At 45.5% G+C, this 18859-nt stretch overlaps 1 protein-coding gene across 1 annotated transcript in view; it reads left to right on the top strand.

Moving 5' to 3' along the window:
* The window catches only part of IQCA1 (IQ motif containing with AAA domain 1), a 155192-nt gene that overhangs the window by 92337 nt on the left and 43996 nt on the right, over positions 1–18859 (top strand). The window contains exons 10-13 of the mRNA XM_043578245.1: positions 1998–2104; positions 2264–2365; positions 10794–10852; positions 14102–14184. Coding sequence (XP_043434180.1) covers positions 1998–2104; positions 2264–2365; positions 10794–10852; positions 14102–14184 — 351 coding nt within the window. The remainder of the gene's footprint in view (positions 1–1997; positions 2105–2263; positions 2366–10793; positions 10853–14101; positions 14185–18859) is intronic.

Raw genomic sequence — 18859 nt, 5'->3', positions numbered from 1 at the left:
CAGAGACCCTGGCCAGCCAGCGACCAGCAGAGTCGTGCCTGTGCACTCCCCTCGATTCCCAGGTGGGAGGCTGGGAAGGCTAAGAGCCCTCGCTGGACCCGGATTCCAGACAGGCTCTGCTCTGGCCCATGCTCTGTACTCCCACGGTACGGCCAGGGAGTGTGGTGGGCCTGCCCAACCTGCTCATGACAACATCTTGCGGTGACCATTTCTGCCTCCAGAAGTGTCCACGCCATCCGCTGGGAGCACCGCAGGGTCTCCAGCCTGGGGCTAACACACTTGGAAAACTGGAGCTGCGTTTCCCTGTCCCATCTTCCTGTACACTTTTCCCATCCGCGGGGTCCCGACTGATCGCTTTGGGCCAACACGTTCACTGGCCCTCAGGCCTCCATCGCTCCCACTTAGCTCTGGGCACAGTTGTCCCGCAAGGTCCGTCTCCCCTCAAGAAGTAGGACTTGTCGATAAGGCGGATGAAGAGCCAATGAGTGGTCACGTGGGGGTTCCACTTGACCCGCCACGAGGGCCGGACAGGCACGGGACGGACAAAGCCCTCGGGCAATTTTTTTTGCCCCTTGGCCAGATTTGAGTCATGGGCCAACGTGTTCTGGCCCTGCTGTCCTTCTCTTCGGGATCTGCAGCTTTTGCTGGGTCCCACCACCGTGTCCTTCCTTCGTCTCTCACCTCTTTGGCCGACCTCGGGCCCCTGGGATTCATTTGACTCCCTTCTCATCGGTTTGCCCAGGTGTCTCTCCAGGCACCTGCTCTGCCCTCTGTCTTCACGGTTGACACCTCTTGGTCTCCGCGGCACCCAGACATATGTTCCTGTCTGTGACTGTGACTGTGACTGTCCCTCCCTTCTCAGGCAGCTGCGTCAGGGGACACCCCTCAGGCAGGCTCAGGATCCCCAGTCTGTGACCATAAGGAAGATGGAGGTTGGGAAGGTTTCTCAGCCTCTGCCCATTCATTCACACCCTCACCCACCCACGCGGGCGCCTTTCTCCCCACATGGAGCCATCACCTGACCCGTGTGGGGAAGCCTCCATCTGGCCCCCGGGGCCCTCAGCTGACTCCCCAAGTTGAAGGGCATCTCAGGAAGAGGTCCTGGCGAAGTGGCCTTGCTGGGTGGTGTTTGCAGGCCAGGTTCTGGCAAGTTTCCATCACATTCTGAACACAGATCCTGGGACGAGACCTCACTTCCCAGACTGACCGTCTCAGCTCCCATGGGGGGAGCCCCCCCCCCACTGCCCCAGTGCCAGGATCCAGCTGACCTGCACACTCCGCACACATCTGGAACTCCCCCTCTGAGAAGTGGGCTTCAGCTCAGCTTATGCCAGTGATACTAAATTATCCTTATTTCCTCTAAGGTCACATTTCTCCAGTTATCCTCTTGACTCTCAGAACAAGGCAAAAAGGAAACATAAAACACGTATGATTTCCAACACATCCAAAAAGTAATTCAAAATTATAACCCTTTAGGGGACAGTCATGGGTGTTTGTATGTTCAGTGTTGTCTTTTAACAAGGGGCTGGGGTAAATCACTCACGAGTTCAGCTAGCAATAAAATCTTTCGTGTTTTAGGGAATTGTTTGAATAATGAAAGTAATCTAAAACATATTGCAAAAACAGTCATCCCACATTTGCATAATTGTATAATCCCACAATTAATATATTGTTTGTTGCATGGTTATAATCATTAGGAGAATACCATTGCATCGTACTTTTTTATTTTTTATGTTTTCACATTAGCAGTTTTCTTCTTCCTCTTTTAGGCATCATACGAGCACGTTTTTCCCATTTGGGAAGTGGAAGAAAAGAACACAGAGCCGCATCACTCTCCCATCAATAATCTCTTGATTCTTCTATTCGAATTTGTGTTCCACGCAAGAGGATAGAGAATTAAACTTGTGTTCTATATTGCATTAGCCGTTTGTCGCCCATCCTCGTGTTGAAAAAAAAAACAAATTCCTTTTCTTTTTCTTTATCCTTCTGGATTACAGACATGTGGAGGAACAGAGACGAGTCGTGGAATTTCCCCCAGGACCATGACCCGGAACTGATCAAACAGGAGAAACGGAAGGAGCTGGAGTCAGAGATCAGAATACAGGTAACATGGCGCTTACGTTGCCAGAAGACAAGTCAGCAGCAGAAAAGCCACAGGGCTTTTTCACAGTTTCCTATCAATGACCGACCCAGATTCGCCGCTATTTTTAAACTACACAAGGCACACAGTCGCTCGAAAGTGGCGTATTCTGTCCTCACCCAGGTGGACGAGCTGATGAGGCAGGAACTGAAAAACTTGAAACTGGCCGTGAACAGAGAAAAGGAGCAACCAGTCAAAGCAGGGAAGAAGAAAGGAGGCAAAAAGGTGAGTAGGAGCGAGCACGGGAGGGCTGAGGCGCATACAGATTCAAGCCAGGCCCAGGAGGGCTGTCCAGGCGCCCGGTGCTGAGTCCCGGGTGCCACCTGGCACACCGGCCGGGCCCGGGTTGCCGTGCAACAGAAACGCCTTCCTTGGGTGGCTTTGCCTCATTCCACCACGCGGCCCTCGGGGATACGGGCTCTTAAATGGGATAAATCCAGCAGTCTGAGAGTGACCCACCCTGCCCCTCCCCGCTGCAGATTCACGTTCCCCAAACCCCACAGATATAACGAGGACGATCAGGGGAGCCAGCGATGGGCCCAGATCTAGGGGAGACCAGTGGCAATGAGCAAGCGCTTTGGGAGCAGGGGAATCAGGTGAATTCAGTGTTAAAGTGCCAGCAGTCCATCTCACAGCGTTTTGTTGGAGTAGCCAGTTAGATCCCGATATTCGACGTTCATTTCCTAGGGCCCTGTGAGATCATAGAAAACATATATATGGGTCCCTACCTCCGGCTCCTGGCACAGAGCTCCTGAAGCCATTGTAAACTCTGAAGTCATGAGAGCACTTAGAACATCTTTTGTTCTATTGAGACAACTCTGGGTGGGCTCCTGGGTGGCCCCTCTCTGGGGGCTGGTCACCAGGAAGACCAAGGCAGGATGAGAAGCTTAGAATTTGCAGCCCCAACCCCCCATCCTCCAGAGAGGGCAGAAGGGCCTGGCAATGGAGTTAATAATGAATCGTGCCTGGGTGAGGAAGGCTCCGTGAAATCCCAGTAATGTCAGGAGGGTAAACACGGGACCGTACCAGGGGGTTGATGCACCCCGACTCACTCCTACACTCAGGACCCTCCCCGACCTCACCCTACGTACCACTTCATCTGGCTGTTGGTCTGTACCCTTTCTCACATCCTTTAATAAGCAGGTAGGTGTCAAGTGTTTCCCTCAGTGCTTCGAGCCGCTGTAATAAATTAATCAAACTTGAGGAGGGGTCACGGGAACCTCAGATTTATAACCAGTGGGTCGGAAGCACAGGGGACAACCCAGACTTGAGGCCGGCGTCTGCTGCGGGGCTGGGGGAGTGGTCGTGTGAAACCGAAGCCATTTCTAAGTAGAGAGTGTCAGACCTGACTCAAATTGTAGGGCACCCGGCGGGCGTTGCTCGGTGGGGGAACCCCACACACACGCATCTGGTGTCGGAAGTGTTGTGCATGTGGCAGTCACATGAGAATGAAGGAGACACATAGGAGGGAAGAACTGGCCTTTTCCTCACCTAGACCCCTACTTTGACCTTGGTCCCAGATCCAGCCCTGCCACGGGGGCCAGAACCCTCCAGGGGCAGGCCACACTTGCCCTCCCTGGCCATGTCCGCAGGTACGTAGGCAACCTTTGCCCCCGTGATGGCTTTCTCAGGGTTCTCCGGCTCCTCGGCCCTTCTTGTGATTCACAAACTGTCCTGGAGCTTTTCACACATCCAGCTACACGAGTGGCTTGTCCCTCCAGCCCCTTGAGGATGACGCTCTCCTGATCCGTCTTGTGTTGACTTTACAGGTTCACGGTTTAACCTTGACTTTTCAGTGCGACGCCTGAATGGCCTTCGTGGCCCTCTTTGCGGATACATCCCTGAAGCCGGAGAGGTCACTGTCTATTGGTCTCATCAGTAGGTGAGGGCACTGACTGAGGAGACCACGGACTCTAGTAATGCCTTGCATACCTGCATGAAAAAGTGATGTTTTAGGGGTGCCTGGGTGGCTCAGTCAGTTAAGCCTCCAACTTTGGCTCAGGTCATGATCTCATGGTTCATGAGTTCAAACCCCACACGGGGCTGTCTGTTGTCAACACAGAGCCCACTTTGGCAACTCTGTCCCCCTCTCTCACTGCCCCTCCCCCGCTGGTTCTTAATTAATTAATTAATTAATTAATTAACTTTGTTAAAAAAAAAAAGGAAAAAAATTGATGTTTTAGTGACTGAACGGGGAATTCAAGCCAAACAAAATGGGAAATGAAGACAGGAGGTAGCTGTACACCCTCTGGCTGAAAATAGGCTTTCTGGTTTTACCCAACAAGCACCATTGGCCAAGCCCAAGGCCAATGGGCTTCCTCACCCTCCTGCACGACTGCCCTGTCTCACTGCCTGCAGTCTGGTGGCTGCCCTGTCTATGTAATGACTCACAATATGTCACAAGGAGGGGCTGCTGCGAATTTCCCTTTTGGAATTAAATGGGTTGTGTTCAGGGTCCCCCAGTAGCTTGATGGTAAATATGTAACTATCAAGTTTTGAGTGCCTCAAACTCCAATTCAATGACCTAGGCGTAAACCTCGGAGACATAAATTGAATGTGTGTTTCTTTTCCCATTACATCAAAAAACTTATTGCATTGTGATTTTAACTTGCTTTTCCCTAATAACTAATGCTGTTGAGCATATTTTTTAATATAATTTATTGTCAGATTCGTTTCCATACAACACCCAGTGCTCATCCCAACAAGTGCCCTCCTCCCTTCCCATCACCCACTATCCCCCTCCCCCGCCCACCATCTGCCCCTTAGCTTGTTCCTTAAAAAGGGTTAGTATCAAAAATCTATAAAGAACTTATCAAACTCAACACCCGAAAAACAAATAATCCAGTGAAGAAACGGGCAGAAGACATGAATAGACACTTTTCCAGAGAAGACATCCAGATGGCCAACAGGCACATGAAAAGATACTCAATGTCACTCATCATCAGGGAAATACAAATCAAAGCCACACTGAGATACCACCTCACACCTATCAGAGTGGCTAAATTGAATGTGGTTTTAATTTTGAAAGCTGAAGCTTAATTAACTCTACCAAATCCCATCCTTCAGAAGACCATTAGCAGAAGGGAAATAGTCCACCTCAACCATAGAAAAGAAGGAGGAAAAGGACTCAGAGGGATAGAATTGGGCAGTATTAATCCATCATCATCCAGAGAAAGTGACTTGATCAGAGATTGTACAGCAGCCTGAACAGTCTGTTCAAAATACAAATCTGGTGTTATCACTCCATGCTAAAACCCTTCAATGGTATCTTAATCCCCCAGGGATAAAGATGACGATCTTCAGCCAGGCTTACAAGGCCGTGTCTGACCTGGCCAGTGCCCTCTTCATGATCTTCAGCATTCTGACCTTCCTCTCTGTCCCCCAAACATACTATGCTCCTTCCCAACGCAGGGCCTTTGCACATGCTATTCCCTCTCAAGAACTATCTTCACTCCCTTTCCCCTAATTCCTCGCACAGTTAACCCTACTCATCCCTATGGTCTCAGTGCAAGCCTTTCTTTCTCAAGGAAGCCTTCTGGGTCATCCATAGTAAGTCTTCTTTCTCTGCATACACATAGCACTGTGTACTATATCTTCCTGGTACTCTATCAGAGTTTTAATATTATATTTACTAGTGAGATCATTTTGTTGGTATCTGCCTTTTTGAATCTACGGAAGAGCTGTGAGTGCCGAAACTGTGTGATTGTCTTTTTTGATTGCTCACCATTGTAACCCTTTCTGGCACAAAGCAAGTCCTCAGCACATATTATCAAATAAATTAATTTGTCAGATCTAGACCCCATGCAGATTGATCCCTGTAAGCTAAATATGTGCTTCAGGATGTCACAGGATAGCATCAGGAGCGATTCACAGCATCCAGCCACCTCCCTTAGTAATGGCATAATCACCAAGCAACCTTCTGATGAGTTATTATAGTTTCATGTTGATTTTCCTTAAGTTGGAAGTCTACAGGGTCTGTTTCTCTTGGCAAGTGTATGTGTCATTCTAAATCAATCTACTCACATTACAGTCTGTTCCACCTTCTCCTGTTATTTGCAGATCCAAAATTAGGCTTGAGGAACAGATTGTCTTTATTAACTGTTTCATTCAATAAGTATTTACGGAGCACTGAATGCCAGGAACATTTCAAGGCATTCGGGGTACAGAAGAGAACAACACACACAAGGCATCTGTGCCGGCAACAGCAGGTTTCTATGTCTGCAGGACTGGGTCTCTCTGGATGTGCTGTCATCCCCATGATGACACCACTGGGTGAGGTCCTGCCTCTCAGGGGCCCTTTCTTTCCTGAGTTCCTCTCCTGTTGTAGTCACAGAAATGTTAAGGACATAGGAGTTCCTGGAGAAGCTAAGAAACTCCTTGACAGTAAAATCCTTGGTTGACTCTCTTGCATTTCCCAGAGTGCCAGCATATATAAGTGGGGGAGGGAGGAATCTCGTATACAAAAATAAATTGAGAACCTACTTTTAAAAGAAACAAATGAACATTCCACACCTGAAAAATGCAGTAGCGGAGATTAAAAACTCCTGGAACTGGTCTGACAACAGCATGGACATAGCAGAAGACAGATTGAGCTTTTACCGGTCAGTAGGAAATCTAAACTGAAGCACAGAAAGAACAAGAATGTAAAGAACAGAACAGAGAATAAGAGACATTTGAGACATGGTCAAAAGTGGTACTACATGTGTAACTGGAATCCCCCAAAAAGGAAGGAGAATGGGAAAGAAGCAATATATGAAAAAGTACTGTCCATGAATTTTCCCAACCGGATGAAAGACACGAAGCCACAAGTTCAGCGACGTCACTGAGGTCTGACTGGGATGAATCAAAGAAAACTACACCTCGACACATAGGAGTCAGAATGCTAAAAGTCGAAGGTGAAAGGCAAAATCTTACTGGATTTTTTTTTAAGATATATTTCCTCCATGGAAACAAAAATAAGGATGCTGACTTTCCCAACAGAAACCATGGAGCCAGAAAGCAATGAATGGCATCTTTAGAGATTCGAAAGAACTAACTGCCAACCTAGAACTCCAGACCCAGTGAAAACATCCTTCAGAAGTGGAAGGAAATAGAGGTGTTCCCAGACAAACAAAATTTTGGAGATCTTAGCAGCAGCAGACCCACAATGTGAAATACTTTAAAGGATAGTTCTCAGGCGAAAGGGAAAGACTCCCAGATAGAAACAAAGACACGTAAGAAGTAAGGATCCGCTGTTGAAAATGGAAATATTTTGGTAAATATAAAAGGCCACTTTTAGAATATTTGCTTCTGAAGGCAAGAATCATGGGGCACCTGGGTGGCTCAGTCGGTTAAGCGGCCAACTTCGGCTCAGGTCATGATCTCGCAGTCCGTGGGTTCGAGCCCCGCGTCGGGCTCCGTGCTGACAGCTCAGAGCCTGGAGCCTGTTTCGGATTCTGTGTCTCCCTCTCTCTCTGACCCTCCCCCGTTCATGCTCTGTCTCTGTCTCAAAAATAAATAAACGTTAAAAAAAAAATTAAATAGTGAAGGCAAGAATCATAACAAAGTCATATGTGTTTATACCACATGGAAATGAAATATATGACAACCGCAGCCAAAAAGGTGGGCAGGGGTAAGTAGACTTGTAAGGTTATTGCACTGTTCAGGGCACTGTAAAATGCCGGTCTACTGTAATAAGTTAATAATATATCTTGCAATTCTCTAATTGCTATTAAAATGTATAACAAGTAATAGTGAAAATAAAGTGGAAAGATGAAAAATACATGATTGATTAGAAAGAATACAGGAAAGGGAAAGGGAAAAAAGAACAGATTGCATAATTAGAAAACAAATATAAAGATGATAGAGTTAAATTTAATTACTGGTAGAGACTTAGATGCACAGATCAACAGAACAGAATGTGTACTCCCAAAATAGGCCCACAGGAATACTCCAGAGTGATTTTTGACAAAGGTGCAAAAATTCAAGGAATAATAACTTTTACAATATGCGGTGCTGAAACCATTAGATGTCCACAGACAGAAAAAACGAACCTGGATCTAGGTCTCACACATTGTACAAAAATTAACTCAGACTAGATCATGGGCTTAAATGGAAAATGTACAACTATAAAACTTTTATTAAAAAAGAGAACATCTTTGGGATCTAAGGCTAGGCAGACTTCTTAGAATAAACGCCAAAACAGAATTCATGAAAGGAAAATTTTGGCTTTGTCAAAATGAAGAACTTTTCCTGTGTGAAAGATTTCTATTAACAGTGTGAGAAGACAAAGTACAGACTAGGAGAAAATAACTTGCAAGCCACATATCTGAGGAAAAGCTGGTGCATACAGCATACAGAGAACTCTTAAAACTCAACAGTTAAAAACCAAACAACCTAGGGGCACCTGGGTGGCCCAGCTGGTGGAGCGTCCAACTCTTGATTTTGGCTCAGGTCATGATCCCAAGGTCATCGGATTGAGCCCGTGTCAGGTCCCGTGCTGAAGGTGGAGCCTCCTGAAGATTCTTTCTCTCTCTCCTTCTGACCCTCTCCCGCTCTCCTGCTGTCTCTCACACTCTCTTGAAAATAAGATTTTAAAAAATTAAAAAAAAAAAACAATCAGAAAAAATGGGCCAAAGACGAGAGGCTTTTGGCTGATGGGGAGGAAGAAGCACAGGAAAAGACATTTGGTGCCATGAGTCATTAGGGAAATGCAAATTTAAATCACAATGAAAGGTCACCACCCACCCATTGGGATGGCTCAAATAAAAAATAATGGCAACACCAGTTGCTGGAAAGAATGGGAAGAAACTGGATCACTAATACATTATTGGTGAGAATGTGAAACAGTATAGGCACCCTGAAAGGCAGTTTGCACTTTCTTTGCAAACCAGACTACTCTACAACCCAGCAGTTGCACTCATGGGCATTTATCCCGGAGAATCAAAGACACACACACACACACACACACGCGCGCGCGCGCGCACACACATTTACGGCATCTTGATTCATAATAACTCAAAACTGAAAGCAGCAATAAAAAAGAATAATCATCGGTGCATACAATGACCTGGCCAAATTTCCTGAGAATTATAATGAATGAAAAGCAAAATGATACCAAAAAAAAGAAGTCCAGCCTGTGATTTTGCTGATCCAACATTCTCAAAAGGACAAAATGACAGAAATGGAGGAGACTCTCGTGGTTTCTAGGGGTTAAGGATGGGATGCTCGTGGGAGGAAAGTGAGTGGGTCTGGGAAAGGCCACCTGAGGACCCTGGTGGAGACAGAAATGTTCTGCATCTTGACTCCAATGTCAATACCAGCATCTTGGTTGTGACCTTGTAAGATAGTTCTATAAGATGTTACCATTGAGAGAAACCTGGTGAAGAGGACGCAGGACCTCTGTATTATTTCTTATGACTGCATGTGAATCCATGTTTTCTCAAAATAAAAATTCTAATTTAAAAAAACCTGAGAAACATCAAGTGCAACCACATAAGTGAATCCTGCAATCACAGTATTGAATGAAATTCAGTTCTCTTTTTGAGAGAAAAAGAACATGAGCAGGGGAGGGGCAGAGAGAGAGGGAGACACAGAATGCAAAGCGGGCTCCAGGCTCCGAGCAGTCAGCACAGAGCCCGATACGGGGCTCGAACCCATGAGCCGTGAGATCATGACCTGAACCGAAGTCGGACGCTCAACCGACTGAGCCACCCGGGCGCCCCTAGATGTACAGTGTTTATATTGTATAATTACGTGTAGAGGAATAGGCAACATGAATCCACAGTGACGTCAGAGGAGCGGCTTCCCACAGCAGCTTGAGAGACAGGTCAAGGATAAGAAGATGTTCTAGATGTTGAACGAGGCGGTGTTCGTAGGGTTATATGCAAACTTTAAATGCAAAGGTTAGTCAGCCTGGATGTGGGTGATGCTTCACTGCACATAAGTTATATGTGACAAAAATAATGAATCAGTGAATGAGGACGTGGACGTGGAGGAATGAGATGCTGGGACAGTAAGTGCCCGACGTTCAGTCTGCGTGACAGGGAGTGCGGGTGGCCCGAGGAGGCCTGAGATGATAAGGGGAAGGAAGAGAGAGCCAGGCTGGGAGAACATCATCCGCCGTGCTGGCGAACTTGAACTTCATCCTGTGGGCAAATGGGGCGATACCGATGGATGCTGTAGACAGAGGAATGAAGCGATAGGCGCTGTTTTGAAAGATCATGTCCCAAGCCCTTCCCTCCAGCTGTCCCAGTGATCAGAACGCAGAGCCCTCTGGGAACCAGATCTTGGGCCAGATGCTAACAGAGCGCGACACCGGGTGTTAAGGACGAGCACACGTGATGGCCTGGGCACGCGGCGCTCTCCTCCTCTGTAGATGAGAGCCAGAGTGTTGGGCGCCTACTGGGAATCAGGCCCCATGCAAGCTTCACAGTGGTGACCTCACTGTCCACCCGGCCAGGGACATGCCCACACAAGCAAGCTGGGGGGGTCCCCAGGCCAAACCCTATGTCCAGGAAAATGCTACACCCACACGCTCGGCACGCCACAATCGACACTCTCATCCCGTTCCCCGCCACCACTACCAAAACAGCTTCCCTTGCTAACTGCTAGAGATAATTTGCTCGCTTGTCTGTATTAAATTGTTGGCTCTTTTCATTTTTTTTTTTTCCAGAAAAAGAAAGGGAAGAAAGGCAAAAAAGGGAAGAAGGATAAAGATCTGACAGCTGACAGGTGAGATGTGCACAAGTGTTGCTGTTCTGCACGGCTAGGGGGCCCCCCCAGAGCAGCGCACAGGTCTCAGCCGAAGTTGGCGGCCCCCGTCCCGGAAAGGCACCCCTCCCTGTACCCCACACCTCCTTCATCCTCCAGGCGCTGGGACCGCTCTGGCCTCCTACACTGGAAAGATGTCTGCCAAGGTCAGGCCCCATCACTTCTGAGATCATACGACTTAAGCTTTTAAGATTCGTGGGGTTCTTAGGGCACCTGGGTGGCTCAGTCGGTTGAGCATCCGACTTCGGCTCAGGTCATGATCTCACAGTTCGAGAGTTCAGGCCCCGCACCGGGCTCTGTGCTGATACCTCGGAGCTTAGAGCCCGCTTCAGATTCTGTCTCCCTCTCTCTGCCCCTTCCCCGCTCATGCTGTCTCTCTCTGTCTCTCAAAACAGAATAAATGTTAAAATAAAATAAAACAAAACAAAACAAAATAAAATAAAAATTAAAATCGTGGGGTTCTTAAGAATTTGTTTAAGAAATAGCATCCTGATCCAACTTTTGAGGGAATACTTAGACCCCTTCAGGGCAGAGACAGTTCCTGTGCCCTGCCCTGTCCTGGGCCCCACCCACTGAGGCACTTCCTAAACGCTCATTGAAGGAAAGGAAGAGGATTTGTCTCATCAAGGGATATTTCCATTTCCTTGAGCTCCGCTGGCCAAATGTCGATACTCATGAATCATTTTATTTTTTAAGCTTCTTTATTAATTTATTTTGAGGGGGTGAGAGAATCAGAACCACACCATCAGGGCAGAGCCCAACAGGGGGCTCGATCCCACAAACCGTGAATCATGACCTGAGCTGAAACCCACTGAGCCACGCAGACGCCCCTTCATGAATCATTTTAAATGCTCGTTTTTAAGCTGAAACGGCCCTTCGGTGCTTTAACATTGGAAATAAATGGGACTTAGGTTTTCAGATATTTCCAAGGAATGTAGTGGAATCTAAGGAACAAAATAAACAAAACAAACGCAAGAGAACAGAAACAGACTATCGATACGGGAAGCAAGCTAGTGGTCACCGGATGGGGGAGGGTTGGGGGTCAGGTAAAATGGGTAACATGGATCCAGAGGTACAAACTTCCAGTTACACATAAGCCACGGGGATGTAACATACAACACAGGGAGTACAGTCAATGATATTGTACTAACTTCGTATGGTGATGGATGGTGCCTAGACTTATCATGGCGATCATCTTGTAATGTATGTAAATATTCAATCACTATGAAATGCATATGAAACTAGTAGGATATTATATGTCAATTATACTTCAGTTAAATAAACAAATAAAAGTAAAATTGAATTAAATTAAATACCTAATAGGTGAATGTCAGAAATCATTTTGAGGGGCTCCTGGGTGGCTCAGTTGGTTGAGTGTTCGACTTCGGCTCAGGTCATGATCTCAAGGTTCATGAGTTTGAGCCCTACATCAGGCTCTGTGCTGACAGCACGGAGCCTGCTTGAGATCCTCAGTCTCCCTCTCTTTCTGCCCACCCCCCCCTCAAAAATAAATAAACATTAAAAGAAAAAGAAATCATTTTGAAGGAATACCTTTCTTCCTGTGGGTTTTGTTAACGGATACTACGTGTTGCTCCCTGTTTGGGGTGTTTCCTAGTCCTCCCCTGGGTAGCAGGGATACATTCCCAAACTCTGAGAGAAGACCCATGAGAAAGGAAGCCCTTAGAACCATCCAGAAGGAAGTGGAGGCCAGAGCTGGTGCACGTGCCTGGAGCCCTGACACCAAGGCACAGAAGGATCTGGTCGTCTCATTCCTGGAGGATTTTTCATTTCAATTTTGGACAACCCTGTGTCTCTAGACTAGGGCTAATTCTGCCAAGACACAGGAAGACAACTTCCGTTTCTCTCATGAAGTTAATGTAAACCCAAAACCAGTGTTTTTACCATATTTAAGGTAGGTTTAAAGTTGAAAATGTTTTTTATTCCATAACAGAATTCGTTTCACTGGAAAGATCGAAATACGGGTTTGTGTCCCAGGCTTCTTAATATATTTTGTTCTGATTGTTTTGGAGAATCTTCAGTGTTATGTTAAATATTTTATGCATATATTATATGTCTATATCAAATAAGTATTCTAGTTGGAAAACTACAGTTAGTGCCTCCTTGATACAGGTCAGATACTGTTATCCCAAGTACCATTACAACTTAAGCCTTAATTCACAGCAGGATTTTAAACACTTTTCATTTAAACACTATTGTAAATATATTTGAAAGAACAAAATTGCAGTCAGTCAAAGATTGGGGTCATTGAATTAACATGTATCCGAAGGGTATTTGGCTTAAATATAACTGAGAATTCTTTATCACCCTAACCTGGATCGTAGAACAAAGAACTGGTTAAATATAGTTATATTTACAATTCCTCATTCTAAAGAAAGACTAGGGTAGAACTAAAGAATAAAGCTTCTAGAAATGAAAAGGGAATAGATGAGACATCTCAAAGGACTGTACTCAATATGTGAGCTTGACCTACCTGAATTCCTATAAGCCAAGCCCCAGTTAATTTCACTGGGACGTTCACTTACTAAGTGGGATACTGTCTTGATTTTTTTTCTTCAATTACTCTAAATTACCAGTGCACTGGCTATATGCCCAAGGCCCTGTTAGAGTAGTGGGTTGACATCTGTAAACACTATGGAAAAGTATAATATCCTCCTAAAAAAATCATCACCCCCACTGCGTTAGACATTTCATCTTTCGGAATAGAATTAGTTCCCCTCTGAGCCTTTGTTCCTTATAGGTATTTCTTTTGAAGTCTTATGCTGTTGGGTTAAAAGGAAACATCAGTTGCACAAAGGATTAATGATCTGCTGTGGCTTGCAGATGCTAACTGAATATATAATCGTGGGCCCATTGCACTGCTATTATAGGGCAATTTCTAATTCATATTTGTGCCGTCCCAAGGATTCATGAAAGGGCAGACTGCAGAAGCGGTAGCTGGTCTCAGATGCCCACAGATATAATTCTTATTAATGGGAAACGTCCGACGTGCATGTGGATGAGCAAAAGTATTGTTTTCGAAGCCTGATGTGTCCCTCAGTTGTAGCAATGTTTCCAAACACCGGCTTAGTTGCATAGACACAAATGTGCGTAGGAATAGGTCTGGTGAAAGTTCTCTGCATATGTGATGATTAACAGAAATGCTGACTTTATGTGTCTGCTCATGGAATAGCTCCTCTGCTTTGTCACCAGGACCATTGAGTCTCTGTACAAGGAGCTGGTGGAAGAAGGGTTGCTGATCCGGGCTCCGAACGTTAACCTCTCCGATTACATCGGTAAGGTACACCAAGAATTACGCGTGTCTGGGTCGCATGTGTCGCTCCTCGGGTTTTGAGGTCCCAACAGCTGGAATTATGTTTCCTTGGTGGTTTTGGCCCAAACCAAAACCTGGCCCAAGGCTCGCAGTAGATTTTTGTCTAATGGAATGGATTTGAATTCATTCCGTGCTGTGAGCTAATAGGTCCAGCTCTCCCCCCTCATGTGGTGGAGGGAGGTTTTTGAACCTACTCGCAAAGTTCCTCGCGGCATTCTGTCTGGAATAAGCTATATTGAGGAAATGAAGACTTGTTCGTATTTTCGTGTTGAAACAAAATGCCCCAGGGGGCAGCACCTGGAACTTGAACGCACAATTCTTACGGGAGGAATTCCTTCCAGAAGGGGCCGCCACACAGGTCACTGGAAGGAAGGAGGAGGGACATTTGTTGACACCATCTTCAGCTAAGGTTTTCTCTTAATTTTTAAAAAACAACACGATGACCTGAAAACACACTTAAAGCTTAAAACTATTTGAAATGCCAGCACCCTAACGCAGGTATGATTTTCACTTTCTCGCACATGCCATGAACTAGGACATTCTCCCACATAACCACGATAGGATAATCACACTCAGACAACTTGGCATCACTGAGATGTGATGCCTTCATAAGTTTTTGTCTTTCTGAACCCAAAATCTGGTCAAGGACTGTGGATGCGGTGTTCATATCTTTGCCCCTTTAATTTGGAATACCTTCCAACCTGACGTCTTTCACGCTGCTGACCCTGTTAGAGTCTGGGCTGTTTTACAGACTGTTTTTCAACAGAGGTGGTTTGATGGGTTTCCTCATGACTTGATTCGGGGGAGACTGTTTTTGGTAGGAAGACTTCATAGGTGATATTGTGTCCTCAGAGTTGCACGATGAGGGCCCGTCGTGTCCCATCTCTGGGGGCGTTACATTCCATCACTGGCCAAAGTGCTGTTCCCCAGATTTCTCCACTGTCAAGCTTCATGTTCCCCCTGGTAGTTAATGAACAACCTGTAGGAGGGAGTCTTTGAGGCTCTGGAGATTCTGTCCCCAACTGGTTTAAAGGTTTTATCAACCACTGATGAGTTTTGCCTGCGTCAATAGCTGCAACTATCCATAGGGTAGCTGTAAAATGGCGGTGTTCTATTTCTGTCTTCTGTTCTATGTTTAGAAGGTGCCATTCCTCTAGGAAGAAATTTCCTTCCTACCCTTTTTTGAAATTGTTGTGGTGTCAGTGTAGAAACATGGATTCTCTCTTTTTTATTGTATCATAATCAATTTCCATCTTATTCATTCTGATGTTATACACTGACCTACGTTTGGCCTGTAGGAACAAGGAGATTGACATTTCCCTCTGATCAAAAAGTGATTAATGTGATCCCTTTGAAATAAAGCCACATGGGGCACCCGGGTGGCTTAGTCGGCTAAGCATCCGACTCTTGATTTTTACTCTAGTCATGATCTCACACTTGGTGGGTTTGAGCCCTGCATTGGGCTCTGCACTGACAATGCAACCCTGCTTGGGATTCTCTATCTTCCTCCCCGCCCCCCCCGCCCCACTCTCTACCCCTCAGTGCACTCTCTTTCTCAAGATGAAAGAAAGAAAGAAAGAAAGAAAGAAAGAAAGAAAGAAAGAAAGAAGACTGACAGAAAGGAAGGAAGGAAGGAAGACTGACAGGAAGGAAGGAAGGAAGGAAGGAAGGAAGGAAGGAAGGAAGGAAGGAAAAGAAAGAAAAAGAAAGAAAGAAAGAAAGAAAGAAAGAAAGAAAGAAAGAAAAAGGAGGAAGGAAGGAAGGAAGGAAGGAAGGAAGGAAGGAAGGAAGGAGAGGGGGAAGGAGGGAAGGAAGGAAGGAAAAAAGAAAGAAAAGGAAGGAAGGAAGGAGGAAGAAAGCAAGAAAAAGAAAGAAAGAAAGAAAGAAAGAAAGAAAGAAAGAGAAAGAGAGAGAAAAAGAAAGAAAGAAAGAATGAAAGAAAGAAAGAAAGAAAGAAAGAAAAAGAGAGACAGAAAGGAGGAAGGAAGGAAGGAAGGAAGGAAGGAAGGAAGGAAGGAAGACTGACAGAAAAGAAGGAAGGAAGGAAGGAAGGAAAAAAGAAAGAAAGAAAAGGAAGGAAGGAAGGAAGGAAGGAGGAAGAAAGCAAGAAAAAGAAAGAAAGAAAGAAAGAAAGAAAGAAAGAAAGAGAAAGAAAAAAGAAAGAAAGAAAGAAAGAAAGAAAGAAAGAAAGAAAGAAAGAAAGAAAAAGACAGAAAGGAGGAAGGAAGGAAGGAAGGAAGACTGACAGGAAGGAAGGAAGGAAGGAAGGAAGGGGGAAGAAAGCAAGAAAGAGAAAGAAAGAAAGAAAGAAAGAAAGAAAGAAAGAAAGAAAGAAAGAAAGAAAGAAAGAGAAAGAAAGGAAGGAAGAAAGGAAGAAAGGAAGAAAGAAAGAAAGAGGGCTTGGGGGAACATTTGTATTTCCTAATAGTATAAGAATTTTACCAGAATATATACTGAAATGTGTATTGGGTTTCTGTTTATTTTGTGTATTTCTTGTTCGATTACCAAAGGGTCTTCTCCTCGATTCCCTTAATTGTGTCCTGTTAATTCCATTAATACAAAAAAATGACGTTTTTAACATAACCCTGCCTCTTTACTTGTTGTTGAGATCTCTGACTTCTTGTCTGCTTTCTCCTGTGACATCGTGTCTTTCTGTTCAGCACTGAATTTCCAGAGTTTAGACAGTGGCACAAGGTAGAGTCCCCAAGAATAAATTAAGGGAAATATTTCTCCCCTTCTTGACGATTTCCTGTCCGTCTTTACAATGATCTCTCTGTCAGTTTCCGGGCAGCATCTTTATGACGCCTAAGGCCAAAGTGAATGCAGTCAGACACTTAAGAGTGACCTCAAATGACGGTGACACAGTCTAACAGAATCAGTCAAGTGCCACAAGGGCTTTTTCCATGTTTTCCTTATTTTTTCCCAGTTGAGATCTTTAGCTTGAAAGATGGCAGCGGATGGTCCCAAATCCCCACATAAAAATAGCAGCCAGGGAGCAAAAACAAGAACCCACAGACATTTACATCAAAACTAAGTGACGAGATCTCCCCTCCAACCCCAAAGTACAAGCCACCGGGGACACAGAAGAGAGGAATGCCAAAATAAGCCGCGGGCACTCACGGGGATGCGCAGGGGGCCAAGCCGGCAACCACAGCCGGAGCCAGTTTGCCCGCCTCAAAACAAGCACGCCATGTCACAGAGGGGGCTCTGTGACATTCCAAAAGCCATCCTGAGCCAGACTTCCCTCTAAACGTATAGAAATGTTTACTCACATAAATGCCAGCAGTGGAAACCTCCAAGGCGAAAGCCCATGCAAAGTTTCTAGCAAAAAGAAAGAATAAGGAACAAATGAACATCACAAAAAGACATGCCTGGGCTCGTGAGTGGCTCCATTGGTTGAGCGTCCGACTTCAGCTCAAGTCATGATCTCACAGTTCGTGGGTTCGAGCCCCGCGTCGGGCTCTGTGTTGACAGCCTAGAGCCTGGAGCCTGCTTTGGATTCTGTGTCTCCCTCTCTCTGTATCTCTCCCCTACTTATACTCTGTCTCTCTCTGTCCCTCAAAAATGAATAAACATTAAAAAAAAATTGTTAAAAAAAATTGTTTTTTTGTTTAAAGACATGCCCCGTAAAGCAGGCGTAGATGGAGCCCACTCTTTCCAGCAAGCTAATGTACATTAAGAACTTGGGATGAGCACTGGGTGTTGTATGGAAACCAATTTGACAATAAATTATATTTTTTATTAAAAAAAAAAGAAAATTACAGACGAAATGTAAGAATACATAACATGGAATTAGAAAAACTCAGAAACGAGATCACAAAACTCAAGGAATAGTAGAAATAAAGAGAAAAAATCATTTTAGAAAATAAATTATAATGATACAAGAATGTATGAAGTCAACACAGAAAGGGTGCCTGGGTGGCTCAGTCGGTTGAGTGTCCAACTCTTAATATCAGCTCAGGTCACGATCTTGGAGTCGTGGGATCAAGCCCCACCTAGGGAATCTGCTTGGGATCCTCTCTCTCCCTCTCTCTCTGGCCCTCCCCCATAAGCACACGTGTAGGCATGCACTTTCTCGCTCTGTCTCTCAAAATAAGTAAATAAGATTTTTAAAAAGTCAGCACATGTGGCTTTAAGAGAAAAAAAATGTGAAAGACAAAAACATCTCCTCCCCTACCCCTCACCTTCTGAAGGATACGTGTCCTTTCTGTCATCTTTCTGTGCCTCAGTTTCCACAACTGTGGGAACATTAACAGCTCCAACCCCATCAAATCACTGTGAGTATTTAATGAATTGGGTGATGGCATTCGGGGCCATGCTTGGCACAGAGTTAGAGTGTCCTGCTGTTGGTGGTGGTGGCGTTCTCGCCCCGTCTCTGGCACGCTCGGGGGTTGCCATTCGGAGGGCCGGTGACTTCATGGTGTCTTTGTGGCCCTCCCCCCACCAGTGCACGTCACAGAAGCACGGAGCACCGAGAGGGTGGCCACTGCTTAAGGGCCAAATACAGGAAGAACAAATACAAATTAATGTTCTCCTAAGTTAAGTTTTCCTGTCCCGTCCTGGTTCGATAACTGCATTTGGGAAAAACATTGACCCAAAGTCAGAGTTAGTGTTTCTCAAACTCTCCTTGGAGTTCA

The sequence above is a fragment of the Prionailurus bengalensis genome, chromosome C1 (genome assembly GCF_016509475.1).
Source record: "Prionailurus bengalensis isolate Pbe53 chromosome C1, Fcat_Pben_1.1_paternal_pri, whole genome shotgun sequence".
Classification (NCBI taxonomy): Eukaryota; Metazoa; Chordata; class Mammalia; order Carnivora; family Felidae; genus Prionailurus; species Prionailurus bengalensis.
This window is presented reverse-complemented; position numbering and strand designations above follow the sequence as displayed.